The 14,303-nt window shown below is 38.4% G+C and overlaps 1 protein-coding gene across 1 annotated transcript; it reads left to right on the top strand.

Moving 5' to 3' along the window:
• The first annotated feature begins 4,637 nt into the window (after positions 1-4,637).
• GZMK (granzyme K) lies at positions 4,638-13,368 on the top strand. Its single transcript, XM_033110829.1, has 5 exons — positions 4,638-4,751; positions 5,023-5,170; positions 10,174-10,324; positions 11,106-11,375; positions 12,974-13,368. The coding sequence occupies exons 1-5, from the start codon at positions 4,688-4,690 to the stop codon at positions 13,133-13,135; spliced, it is 795 nt and encodes a 264-aa protein (XP_032966720.1). The 5' UTR covers positions 4,638-4,687; the 3' UTR covers positions 13,136-13,368.
• Positions 13,369-14,303: the final 935 nt, after the last annotated feature.

The following is a 14,303-nucleotide window of genomic DNA, read 5'->3' on the forward strand; positions in this document are numbered from 1 at the left end:
GGACATGTTTCATTATAAGGGCTGCCATCCTCAGTTGGTTGTTTCCTTCTTTCCTCTACAGCATTTATTTACCCCCTTCCCTTACTACTTGCGCCTTTCTTCTGGTCTTTATTGCTGGGTTCTTTCCCTGACATTTCCCTTGACTGGGCCTAGATATTGACCCATTTTCTCCCTAAAACCCCACTAGGCTTATCCAAGTCCTCAATTCCTCTGTGCAAAGCCAGTGTCTCCACAAGCCGGTTGCTTGGGAGAGAGGTCAGGGCTGCAAACCTTCCTTTGGCAATCATCCCTGTAGGAAGGATTTTCACATGTGTAAATCTTTTAGGACAAGTATTGCAGACAGTATGAATGATCTGCCTTGGATCCAGTGACCTCACAGGGACCACCCCATGGAGGACTTTCCCAATCACTCCCATAATATTTCAACTCAGTGAAAATCAACATCAAATGTTGCCCTGAAGAAGAAAAGAAAAAGAAGAGATGTCACAAAAGGACAGCTTGAGAAAAAAAGGTGAGATAACGAGAGTGTCTGAGCAGGCAGCCAGCTCCAGGAGTACTGGGAAATCCCAATTTGCCAACTTCTCAAGGTGTTCTTCGGTGGTTACTCCTTATGCCAAAATCCTATACTCACCACTGCACTTCTCATCCACTGCAGTCATTTCATAGTTGAATTGGAGAGGAGTAGAGGAGGAGGAGGTTAGAGGACCACTATGTGACTTAATAATGGTGGAACATTCATATTAATATTTAATCAAGGAAGATAATTAATATGCAAAGTATGTTCTGATTAAAAGTTAAGGTGGAAGAAGATAAATTTCCCCCCATCCGACTCTCATCACCACTATCATTCTACCCAAGGGAGGTCACAGAGCAGTTCACTGAAGTGTTTAAATTTAAGTAGCTAAGGAAAAGGCAGTACGCCATGTGCCCCAACGCAGCTCACCCGGTTTCTCTGCATTGAACTTAAGGCGAAAGCTCCAGGGCCAAGTCAAGGGGTACTTTGTTTTCCTTTGCAATTGCTCTCAAGCTCACCCATTATAAGGAATCTCATGGGAGGGATGGCTATAACTGAAGTAGAATTTATATTTTCTTGGGCCCTTCAGACATGTCATCACACAGTACCCCAAAAGCCCTCCCCGTTCCGATTTTTAAGGCCGCTGTAGTTTCACCATAATTGTTAGCAGATTCATTTATCAAATTAGCTAAGCCATTACTGGGCAGAAATCAAGACCCAAAAGATGGGGGCCCATAAAGGAGGGACCCAGGAGAATTCTCCCAAATTTTGATCTCAAGTGCCTGGGGCTGGGGGCATTTGGACAGCCATGAGAGTCTTGGAAACATTGGTAATGAGAAAGTTTTTCAAAGGAGGCTAAAAGGAAAGAGACAGGAAGGGTTTGAAAAAGCTCTGTTTTGTAGTTGTGTCTACAGAGCTTCACTCAAACTACCTGTGGAGAAGATAAGGTGTGTCTGGAGGGTTTGTTTATTTTGTTAATTTGTTTGGTTTTAGTTTCAGTCCATTGTGGACTGATACTTTTATACAATACAACACAAATGAAAAGTTAAATTTAAAACAAAGACATACAAAATACATACTCTAATTTGTGATTACACTAAACAGACATTAAATTACATTTCATTAAATAAAATAAATTAGTAGAGAGACATTTGTCAATGGCTGTAGCAGCTTCTAAACTCTGACTCTCAATCTCTGTCCTCGTCTTGCCCCAAATGGGCAATAACAAGGTCACAGATTGGCATAGGTCCATGCTTTGAGTGACACGGCTGTAGGGGGCATAGCTAATGAATGTGATGAAGCAGGTGTCTGGGCTGGTAAAGGTACCCCAGAGGGAAGAACCACATGTGGCCAACAGACAGCTATTTGATAAGGGTCTTCCAAAACACAGGAGGGTCAGGAGAGAGAAGAGGAATGGAAGGAAACCAAAATTCCCCACTCAAATACAGTATTTGAGCAACCAATAAGGATAGCTGAGCACAGCACAGCAAAGAACCACATGGCCACCCGACGCATGAAGCCAGTCTTACCCTGAGCACCACTGCTTTGCACTTGCTCCGCGGAGCACAGCTGCTGCAAAAGCCTCCCAAAGCAAACATAGCTGTCCCTGCACAGACTCAACAGAACAAAAATCAACACCCAGAAATAAATTAGATCGTCGGGCTCATCATGTTACACAGCCCACTGTTCTCAAATCCAGGATCCTACGTATAATAACAAATGGTACTATTAAGTGGCACATCCGTCTAAAGCCAAAACCAAGGAACTCCTTACCATAAACCAACATGCTTCTCAGAATTTTCCAGGTCAGCTGCAGGAAAGTTACAAGACTGTCATTCCAAGTGAACTAAGTCTCACCCATGTCTAAATTCTTTTTCCCTGGGCACAGCCAACTTGCCTCTTAGTGTATCTAAGCCCCAGGGACTTCTCAGAGCAGGGCAGGCTTGTGGTCATGTTGAAAACAACATGGAGCCTGGAGCCAGCACATAAGGGCTTAAAAACTGACTCTGCCACCTGCTAGCTCAGTAATCTCCAGCAAGTCTTTATCTACAAAACAAGACTAATGACAGCCACTTCCATGGATGTATGTATTTGAAAATACTTAGCAATTTGTAAAAATCCATGTGGATGGTCCTTACTATACAGAAATAAGGAGCTGAAAGATGTTTGTAACCATGCCCCCCTCTGATCCCTTTCCAGAAATGAAGCTTTGTGTTTTGTACAGTTCATTTCTTCTTCATAGTTCAAATCACTTCCACATGTCACACATTATCTCCCTTATGATTCCAACATCACTGGGACATAGGAGTGAAACTGGTGTCATCCTGTCCTTTTCATAGCTCGGAAAAGTGGTACACAAGGGATTCATCTAAAGCATATCAACAGTGACAAAGATGACTTGAAAATTCACAGGGACATTTGGATGAAACTAACAACTGTGTTTCCCTGAAAATAAGACCTAGCCAGACCATCAGCTCTAATGCATCTTTTGGAGCAAAAATTAATATAAGACCCGGACTTACATTATATTATGTAAGACCCAGTCTTATAGTAAAATAAGTCCGCCTTAGAGTGGATGGTCCAGCTAGGTCTTATTTTCGGGGAAACACGGTAGTTTGGTTTATTAAGTCTGTGGCTTTTCTTAATCCAGCTCCTCCTTGTCTCACCCCCAAGTCTTTGTGACAGGAAGTCACTACTCTGCATTGGTTTAGTCAGTTCTGCTTATTTAATATGCAGGAAAGCTTTACTATTGCCACAGTCCAGTAAAGTGAAAACAGGATATTTTTCAATTTCTGGGCCCTGGTAGTGTATTTATTAACATACAAGTTATTTCAGGTCAGGCAGATAATTTGGTCCAGGTTGTATGCTGTGTAACATTAGGCAAATTACTTAGGCTTCCTGAACCTGTTTCTTCATTTGTAACATAACAGTTGTCCTGCTTTCCTCACAGACATAAGACATGAAAATATGTAAATGATCATGCAAAAAGAATTGTGGAAATAATTTAAGGCACTTGCATTATTAAATTATAATGTATAAATATATAATTATGATATTATTTATCATTATTCCTACTGTCTTATTCTAGAAAACAACAATTTGGTAGAAGTCTCTTACAATCTGCCAAGCATAATAGTCCTGGATTTCAATTCTCCTTTGTAAAAAAAATAGCAGATAAGATGTATATATCTTAGAAAAAAGAAAGTAAGATATGTTAATTCAAGGTAATTTGGTCAGTGTTTTTGGAAAGTAATTGAGTTTCTGGTGCCTGATTTGTCTATTTGCACTCTTTATTTTATAACATTTGCACTCTTGGTCAGCACCTAGGAAAAACAGAGTATTATAGAATCTTAAGTCTAATACCTTTTGTAATAAAGGAGAGAGTACTGTAGAAAGCCTAGCAATGCATTATCATCTGTTCCTGGGGAAAATAATGAAACACAGCCTTGATTTTTAAAAGATATTATTATTAAGGCCCTGGATAAACACATGGGCATTTTCAGTTAAAAATCAGTAAAAGGGAGACTTGGAATTAAAAATATGTTGCCAGTGTTCTCCTTTAGTAACATTATGAAACCTACCAAAAATGAAACTAAAATTTAACAAAATTTTGTCAAATTTAGAGAAAATGGCATGACTAGAAATAAGTTTGCTACAAAGAATATGAGTTTCTCTGGATGACATTCAGGCTTTAGCAAAGCCTTATTGTAAGGCAACCATGATTTGTGCAAAGTTCCATGTCTCTCTACATAATAAATCTATGTCCAAATGAAAAACAGAGAGAAACTAAATGTGAGAGGCACCATTTTCTGCCAGGAAAAATAGTAAGTATTTCTCTAGAGCAATAAACATCTTTGAACCCTGTCTGCAACTTCATTAATTTCTTGCAGCTTGGATATTTTTTATTCTTTCACCATTTATAACATGAGTATATCTGGAAGATATTGAAGGTGGTTAACTCCAGAAATGAATTCTTTATTGTACATTTAACTCTCCTCAAAATGCTAAAAGCACAGACCTGAAACTCCCCAAACTGAAATACCCCTTTACACTTAGGTGTGAAAACACTTACGTCTAGAACATTTGTGGTGAGCAAGTTAAAACTTGCAAGATTAAAATTTAGTCTTCAGAATCTTCTTCCTTCACCAATACAGTCAGAGTCGTTTCATTAAAATGACTAAGTTTTCTTCTTTTTCTCTATTTTTCATAATAGTTGGAGCTTATATAACTCCAGAGTGTAAGTATCTCCTGTACCTACTACATGTGAGCATTAAATTAATTTCTAGTGATTGTATTTTTACATTATAAATGAAAATTATTTTTCATAATCATGTCTATTCCTCTAAACTGTAATGTTATACAATTGTTCATCAGTAAAATTATAACTATTAGGTGCCTGTAGGATTTTTTTTAATCTTTGAAAATGATATAATGACTGTCAAAAGAAGAATTATATGAAATTATCTGCTTAGATATTTCATGTTAAATCTTTTAGTTTTCTTTTGTAGGTTTCAACATGGAGATTGTTGGAGGGAGAGAAGTGTCACCTCATTCCCGGCCATTTATGGCTTCCATCCAGTATGATGGCAATCACATTTGCGGAGGAGTTCTGATCCATCCACAGTGGGTGCTGACAGCAGCCCACTGTCGCACTTGGTGAGTCCCTACACTTTCTGCTTCCATATTTTCCCTCAAGTTGGCAAAAAGAGGAGCTCACCACTTCCAGGAGAAAATTTGATGTACTGATAGCTTCTGTGATAACTGACCAGCCAGTGGAGTTTATTTACCCTTTTGTACATCCACGTTTTCTGCATTGGGTTTTCCTTTTCAAAATGGGAGAGCTGGGCTACCTTTCCCATGCAAGCCATTAGACAAATGGAAGCCCTCCTTGTAATGCCAGGGAACACAGCAACAGTAATAATGGAAGCAGCAGTATTCCTGACCTTATTAGGTCATACCACTTGTGAGGAAATCAGACTACCTGAGTGTGCACCCCCACTTTCCCATTTTACAAATGGGTAATAATAATAGTAGTACCTGCTTCGTGGGGTTTTGAGGATTAAATAGTATCTTTATAAATATTTGAGTATGCTTAGCACATAGTAAGTACAAATACGTTGCAGGTAGTAGTAGTGGTAGTAGTAGCAGTAGTAGTAGATGTTAGAGGGGCCTGCTTTGTTAGTGTATTTTTAGACTCCTTATATTAACCCTCTGCCCCACTCCCCATCCCAGAGGTGAGGCCCACAGTTTGAGAATCACAGCTGTAGGAGCAACAACCTTTCCAGGTGAAAAAAAAAAATGTTATAGATGATTTACACAGAGAGAGAGAGATTCTTTTTCTGGGATACTTAGAATGAAAGCTTTTCTGAAGACAGGCTGTAAGTCCATTTCAGCCTATGAGTCTCACTTCAGCTTCAAAAGTCCTAAACCCTTGGGATTTTGCAACCCTCAAAAAAAGAAAAGCAATAGAAAACTAACTTGGTGTTTGTTATTGTTTTGTTTGCTGAGGTTTTGGGGGGTTGTTTTTTTATTTATTTATAGATTTTCTTCCTTATGATTCTTGCCTGAATGAGCTAAGAGATGGAGCCTTCTCCTTTCCTTACAAGCATTACAGCACTTCACTTAAGAATCTCTTAGCCATACTGCTTTGTTCTCTAGGCATCGCTACATCTAAATGGAATAATTTGAACTGACTTGCTGCTCCATGTTTTGGGAGTTTCGTTTGATTGCCACAGTAATGAGAATTTTGAACACAAATTAGAAATTTTGAAGCCTGGAAACAGTGAGAACTTCTGTTTTATTTCTAAAAAGCAAGCCACTAATGTCCAATTTAATATGACTATTTTATAATTAAATGGGGTTCTTGCTGTCATAGAAATCACCGTTGTGTCTTCTTCACTTCTGCCCTTTCCAGAGCACTTGTTCCCTGGGGACCAGCTAGATAGAGGATGACTATCAATAAATGTTCATTCAATTCAAAATATGCATGTCCTCAAATATGTTCATGGTATACATTCAAAAGGACTCTAATCTCCCCAGACGCAGAGCTTGACTTCTTATAAATGTTCAACAAATGCTGGATAGAAAGAAGGAAATAAATTGGAGGACTATTTTTTTTTTTTTTGGCTAAGCCAAAAACACAAGCCATAAAGTGTTACCCAAAGGTAATATTATAAAGTTGAATTTTAAATTTTGTCAAGTGAATCTGACTCAGTAGGGATGGATTCCCAAATTGACAAAATAGCAAAAAGAGGTCTTGGAAGAGAGAGAGAGAGAGAGAGAGAGAGAGAGAGAGAGAGAGAGAGAGAGAGAGAGAGAGAGAGAGAAAAGGAAAAAGTACCACTAAATACAATTTTAAATAGCTAAAGTTTAAAGAACTTCAGACTATGTGGATCAAATTTCCTCTACCGGACATTTGAGTGTAAAAATGTAGGTGGATTGGTGCTTAGAAAAATATTAAGCTTTATGAAATCCAAAATATTTATGAAATAGTTCAATGGTGGCTTCCCACAAATGTATTCCCAAGTATCCTGTGGGAATAACTTACTAATGCCTGACCCCTCTCTCAGCAAAATGGTGGAGGAGGCCAAATCTAGGGTGCTCCCTTCTCATTATCCATCCATATTGTTCTTCACTTACTGCATTTACCTTTTATTAGTTGTCATGCCGATGATAAAAGGAAACCAGTAAAAGCCTTCTTGTATAATCTTATTTTCAACATTTTAACTTATCAGAAGCAAATCTCTCACCAACTCTTGTCCACTGTCTTCTCAAATCTCCTCCAAAGCCTTCCCTCATTATGCACTTTCCCATCCTTTCACCTGCCTAGCCGGTGATTAGGCAGAAGCTCCCAAAGCCTCTTCCACGTGGCTTCACGCCATTTCAAATCACTCAAGCCTCCCAGAGTAGAATGGTTCAAAATTCAGGTCCTGGATTCAAACCAACTGAGCTTTCATCCCGCCTGCATTTGCAGCCTTAATATCTGTGGGACTTACTCTAGTTTGTTAATTTACTTGTGTCTCAATTTCCTAATTTGCAAAATGGGAATAATCACAATACCTACCTAACAGGGCTGCTGTGAAGTTAAAATGGGGGGAAATATGTAAAATGCTTAGCACAAAACCTGGCATATCTCAATAACTTAATAAATGTTATCTAATGTTATTATATTATTATTGCATTGATGGAATAGGACTTTGCCAGCCAGGTCATTCCCTCTTCTCTATGGAAAAGAGACCTCCAAGAAATAGAGACCCTGCCTTTGCTGTCAGACCTGGAGGCATGGGTCTAAGCAGAAACACAGCTCAGTGCCAAGGCAGACTGGCAGAGGGAATAAGAGGCTTGAAAGGTCTTGGCACAGGGCTTATAGAGATGTCATGGGAAAAGTACTGGACTTGGAGTCACAAAAGTTGGGTTGGGTCCTGATTCCCCTATTTACGATGTGCATCCCTTTTGGCCAAAGAACCCTTTCACTCATAAGGAATATACAGCCCATCAGCTTTAACAACACTGAGAAGGGTTACTGGTAGGCTCAATAGAGACAATGTTTATGGATGTCTTCAATAGATGATGGAAAGACATACTGGAAACAATACATTGGCTCTGCTCTATATGTAGTTCTGTTCCAGGTAAGTCCAGTATGGAACTCAGAAAGCTGCATATTAAACACCTCCAGAGGATTCTGAAGCAGGTGGTTCAAAGACCACCCATAGAGAAATACTGTGCTGTACAAATGAAAGACACTGGTATTATTGCTTCTCTGTATGAATTCAGACCTAGGTTTAGCTAAGGAGGTGGGATCCTAAAACTCAGGTAATTGCAGGTATCGCATGAGCAGAAAAAATGACCTTTGTAGTACAGATTACAGTTGAAGTGTATATAGACATGGAAAGTTCAGAGAGCATTCATAGTCTGCTTGGATTATTTTTAGTATTAGCATGTCCCAGTGGAGATGAAAATAACCAAAACCTTTCAATGGCATTAACTAATCAAGGAACTTGGTAAAACAGGAAGGCAAACTAGAAATTTTCTCAGCACCCTTCCCCAAGTCAGAATTCATCTTCCACAGCCTGCATTTGTACCTCACAGCTTTCCCGGTGTTAGTTATTCATGCATTTTCTCATCTTTTCTGTTAGAGCAGAGGTCCTGGGGATTTTCTCTCATCCTTCCCCTCCAAAGCTTTGGGTTTGGGGAGTATGTTAAATTTGAGTTGAATCAATCCTAGGAAATCCAATCCACATCCTTTGTGAAATTTCATCCCCATCCTGATTTGGCAGTAGGCAAACTTTTCAACAGATAGAGCTGAAATTTCCAAAATAAACTCTTTTGGTGGAAACCAGAAAGTGGTAATTCGTGGAAGGCACAGCCCTGCCACACACAAACCCGCCCCACCGTAGTCATGCAGTCATTCCCCAAATGTGAAACAACCTTTCTTTTTTCCGTGTTTCTGTGCTCTTTTTAATTTTTATTAACTTTTTTTAACCTGTATGTATGGGTGTGTGTGTTTTTTTGTAATCTGCCTTGATCCCTTTTCAAGTGACAATGAAATAGTTATAGGTAAACAAAAAATTCAATTCTTTGTATAACCTTCCTTGTTCTAAAAGAGGATTTGAAGTGTGCTTCTTAAAGACTCACATTTAAATAAGATATTTTTGTAGTAGGCAAATGGCTCCAAGGTATTGATAAGAGCTCCAAAAAATCATTTCTATTTTCATAACTAAGTGTAAATGTAATTTTATTCAACATACAGTAAACCAGATCAATCATGGCCCTATTGAAACGCTGGTACTAAAACTGTATATGACGAGAGATTTAAAAAAAAACATAAAACTATTTTTTCTTCATCTGACTCACCAGTTTATATCCTCTAAATCTCCACAATGGAATTATCAATGGCTACTAACCCTAAAGTGTCTTCATTTCAAATTAGCAGTGATTTTTCACCTTGAGGAAAGTTTTCCATTTTTGTAGAAATCATCTTTCTAATTGAGGAGACAAAACATATGAGCATATTTGACAGCCATGTAATGGACCTTAATTCTCCATATTGCCCTGAGATGACATCTAGACCTGCCAGATTAGCAAATACAGAGTTGAGTCTTTACCTTTTAGTTACCAACACACTTAACACAGGAAAGATGAAAAAGTTCTAGAGATTGATGGTGTTGATGGATGAACAATATAAATATATTTAATGACACAGAACTGTACATTTAAAAATGGTTAAAGTTATAAATTTTACATTATGTATATTTTACCTCAATGAATAAAAAAAAACAAAATGGTGGGTATAAATTTCAACCTACAAACTTGAGAAATATAATTTCCTTTATTTTTACATAAATATAATTTTGTTGTAAATTTGATCTTAGTCAATTAGGATTTCATTCCTTTTTTCTCACAGTAGGGCACAAGTTCTGATATTCTTTTGCAGTGCTAGGGAATTGGAGTGGGGTGGGTTTGAGGTGAGTCAATTTTCTCTTTATATTATTCATTCATGCTTGGGTCCGCTGAGACCTCTATCACTCCACCTAATCCTAGATGAGTTACCTTGGAGATGGTCCCTGTTCCTATATGTATATGACCTTTTCCACCATGTCTTCTCCCACTGAGGGATTTGTGAATCATTTTGTTGCTTCTATGTTCTTTGCTTTTCTTAGGTTTGCCAAACGCCAATTTTCAAAAGTGGTTTTAGGAGCACACTCTCTCTCAAAGAATGAGGCCTCCAAACAAACATTTGAGATTGTAAAATTCATACCATTCTCAAGATTTACATCAGATGCTGTATCAAATGATATTATGCTGGTTAAGGTATGTAGCATTGCCTTCCTTCAGTTTCTCCAACGGTCTTATACAACATAGTTCACTTGTTAAATCATCTATACAAAAGCATTTTGTTAGCACTCTCTCCATGTTTGAGGTAACTGTGACATATTCCATAAGGGCCCATTTTACTCCGTATACTGCCTTGAAAGAAAGAAGAATTTATCACAAATGTATCGGGGCTGTGTTTACACAAGAAAAAGCAACTCTGATGCTCACATATGTGGGAGGGGAGCATCCCAACAGTCCCAAAGATCCACAGTGAAAGCTTTTTCCCAAATGCTTTTATCATTAGCAAATGAAAAATACAAATCATTTATACAACAGAGCCAACCAAGTGACTTCAGGGACACAGAAGTGAGTTACAACTTAGACTAGACCATACTTAGTCTAGTCCAAACTTAGTCTAGACCATACTCCAGGGTCCTATCCAGCAGGAAACAGCCCAGCCCTCAAAGTCATGACCTATGGATGTTATTCCACAGAAAATCATCCAATGCAGAGCAAAGGCCAGTTTACTTTAGACTGGGCAAAATTCCTGCTCTGTGTAAGCTCCCTCCCCAAGCATCACTGAGCTCTATGGGGAATGGAGAGCATGTTCCGAAAAGCAACAACCACAAATGCAGCTGCAGGCTACCACCAAAGTAGATTCAAGAAGAGGGACACCCTCCTAGGACAGAGGGACCACACATAGATCACTCAGGCTAATAGCTAATAGCAGAATACTACTGGGGATGAATAATAATTTATTCTCTTTTCAATCTGTCAGCTTCACACAGCCGCAACGCTTGATAAGCATGTCCAGCTGCTCTACCCAAGCACCAAAAATGACATTAGAGCCGGAACAAAATGCCAGGTTACTGGCTGGGGTGCCACCGACCCAGAACTTTTAAGCCTCTCTGATACCCTGCAAGAAGTCACTGTTACTGTCATAAGTCGAAAACTTTGCAACAGCCGAAGTTATTACAACCACAAACCTATTATAACTAAAGGCGTGATATGTGCAGGAGATGCCAAAGGCCAGAAGGATTCCTGCCAGGTAAGAGCCCATCACTGAAAGAGGCATCTCAGAGCTCTGTTCTGCAGTCACAGCTCCATTTGGTCACTAGCACAGAGGAGGAAAGACATGGAGAACAAAACATCAACAATCCTAAAATTACTCTCCATTCCTGCACAGCATTCTCTATTTTTTTTCATCTTCCAGTGTGAATGAATCATAAGAACATCCCAACATATAATAAGGGCTCATTAAACGTTTTCGAAACAGGATAATGGGTTATATCTAATGACTTTTACAGGCTTCATCTGAGGGGTGGAAAGCTTCCTAACTCTGAGATCACTAGTGGTGATTAGAAGATAACTTCTACGAAAAAAGAAACACCTTTTAAATTAATTGAGTGGTCATATACCGTGTTTCCCCAAAAATAAGACCTAGCCGGACAATCAGCTCTAATGCGTCTTTTGGAGCAAAAATTAATATAAGACTCGGTCTTATTTTACTATAATATAAGACTGGGTCTTATCTAACATAAGACTGGGTCTTATATTAATTTTTGCTCCAGAAGGCGTATTAGTGCTGATTGTCTGGCTAGGTCTTATTTTCAGTGATACACGGTAAGACTTAAATGCAAAAAGCTCAAATATATAGTGTGTGTTTCTTAAATCATGTTGACTGACTAAAAAGAGCAACAGCCATACTTTTCAAAAGCTTATTTCCTGGGGTAGTAAACAAAAAAAAAAACACAGCTGCACATGATAAGAGGAGGTAAATAGGTAGCACAGAGAGATTACCAATTGTTTTAAATTACATCATACCACACATACGATTATCGGTGGAGGGTATGATGATTTCAAAGATTATGTGTATCTGCAGTGCCCCAAGGTCATCATCCCCCTAAACCTCTGTTTTCTCAGCCAACCAGAGCATGAGGTACAGCAGTTTGCGATGGGAGTGGCAGCAGAAGTAAGGGCTACCCTAGAGATTTGAAAGCCAGCTCTTAACCTGAAAAGCCAGGCTGCCCCTCTACCACCTTTTTGCTTCCCTTGGCAGAATTTTAGTTACATGTTTTGTTGTCAGAATGAGTCCTTAAATCTCAGTTCGTTGAGCAAATATTTACTAAGTGTTGTGTATGTGCAGAGCACTATGTTCAACCATATGAGGATGCAAAACAGGAAAAACAATAACACAGAAGATAGAGTTCCTGCCACCAAGACATATACTACAACACTTTTTTCTGCCAGTCTCAAGTGCAGCTTGATTTCAGATCCACGAAGACCAAAATAAAATTCACAATTTAAAAAATTTCTTTTATTTCAGTGAGTTATTTCAAAATTTATGTCCCCATTCCTTGAAGAACTAAGTTCAATTGTCACTGATTACCAAAAGAGATACATATATTCCTAGACAGAGACAGGGACATGGACAAATATAGAGACAAACACAGACCGACAGAAACATGGTGCTGGAAAGAGACAGAGCCACAGAGACCCTACACTAAGGGGCTATGTCAGGCACTCGTCAGGATACAGAGAAACCAAGGACTCAGATAGTAATCTTATATTTGAGTAATCAATGGTTGGTGGTAGAAAAATTTCAACAGCGTCTTACCAAGTATCTGACCATTTTCTTCTTTCCAGGGTGACTCAGGTGGTCCCTTGCTCTGTAAAGGTGCCTTCTATGCCCTAGTCTCTGGAGGTCATAAATGTGGGAAGGCCAAGAAACCTGGAATCTATACCCTATTAAACCAGAAATACCAGGCGTGGATCAAAAGCAAGCTTTCCCCACATCGTGCAAACTAAGGCTACAAATGATTTTCATGGATCTACCAGTTGCTTACTTATTTGATTTTTTGTTTTTCCCATAATGTGTTCTACAGGCCAACTTTATCTCCAGATGTAGTTGAATGTAGTTAAAGTGGAGCACAGTTAAATCCTGCCCCCTTAGCACTGATTTTGTTATGGAATCAAGTTGCTTTTTTTTCCCACATGTCTCACTGATGTATTTCTACTATGCTAATTTTATTCTGAATAAAACTGTGAAGACTATCTGTTTGTCTTTTATGGAAATAAGTACAGCAATGATATATCCCCTCACTCCACCCACAGTCCCCAAAAGGGCAAAAGGTGATTAAAGTACTACCTTCACCAGTTTATGTTGTGATTTCTGCTGGATCATCCTAAGTTCTATTTTCAAAATAAGAAACAGTAAATTCAAACATCCCAACTCAAATTAAGAAAGGAATCATCAAGGTTTATACAAATATTTAGCATAGTACATACTATTTATTTATGTCACACTTTTTTCCAAATAGAATTTAAAGCAATGTACAAACATGCCTACAATACAATAAAATATGAAATTAAAAATAATTTTTCCTCAAAAAATTAAAAATAAACATACCATATGATTCAGCAATTCTACCTTTGAGTATTTATCTGAAGAAACCAAAAATACTAACTCAAAAAGATATCTGTACCCCCATGTTCATTGCAATACTATTTACAATAGCCAAGGTATGAAAGCAAGTTAAGCATCCATTGATGGATGAATGGATAAAAAAAATTCATAGATACAATGGAACTTTATTCAGATGTAAAAGAACAATAAAACCTTGCCATTTGCGACAACATGAATGGAACTCAAGGGCATTATGCTAAGTGAAATAAGTCAGACAGAGAAAGACAAATACTGTATGATCTCTCTTACATGTGAAATCTTAAAAAAAAGAAAGAAAGAAAGGAAGAAAAGAAAAGAAAGCCTATTGCTACAAAGAATAGATTGGTGGTTTCCAGGGGCGGGGAATGGGTGGGTGGGAGAAATGGGTAAGGGGGTTAAAGGTTATACATTTTTTTAATTAATTAAATTTAGAGAATAATAATTTGGTGAAGAAATTGAGGCAAGGGGGAAATGAGAGCAGGAATAAGAAGATGAAGACAGGAATATTGTTAACAGCCAAAGTGCCATCAT

Source organism: Rhinolophus ferrumequinum, chromosome 7 (genome assembly GCF_004115265.2).
Source record: "Rhinolophus ferrumequinum isolate MPI-CBG mRhiFer1 chromosome 7, mRhiFer1_v1.p, whole genome shotgun sequence".
Taxonomy (NCBI): domain Eukaryota; kingdom Metazoa; phylum Chordata; class Mammalia; order Chiroptera; family Rhinolophidae; genus Rhinolophus; species Rhinolophus ferrumequinum.

What these genes read in the sequence shown, in the direction of transcription:
- GZMK (XM_033110829.1), top strand. Translation starts at nt 4,688, where the DNA reads ATGACTAAGTTTTCTTCTTTTTCTCTATTTTTCATAATAGTTGGAGCT. An exon ending in GCAGCCCACTGTCGCACTTG is followed by an intron (nt 5,171 to 10,173) that starts GTGAGTCCCTAC and finishes TGCTTTTCTTAG; the next exon opens with GTTTGCCAAACGCCAATTTT. An exon ending in ATGATATTATGCTGGTTAAG is followed by an intron (nt 10,325 to 11,105) that starts GTATGTAGCATT and finishes TCAATCTGTCAG; the next exon opens with CTTCACACAGCCGCAACGCT.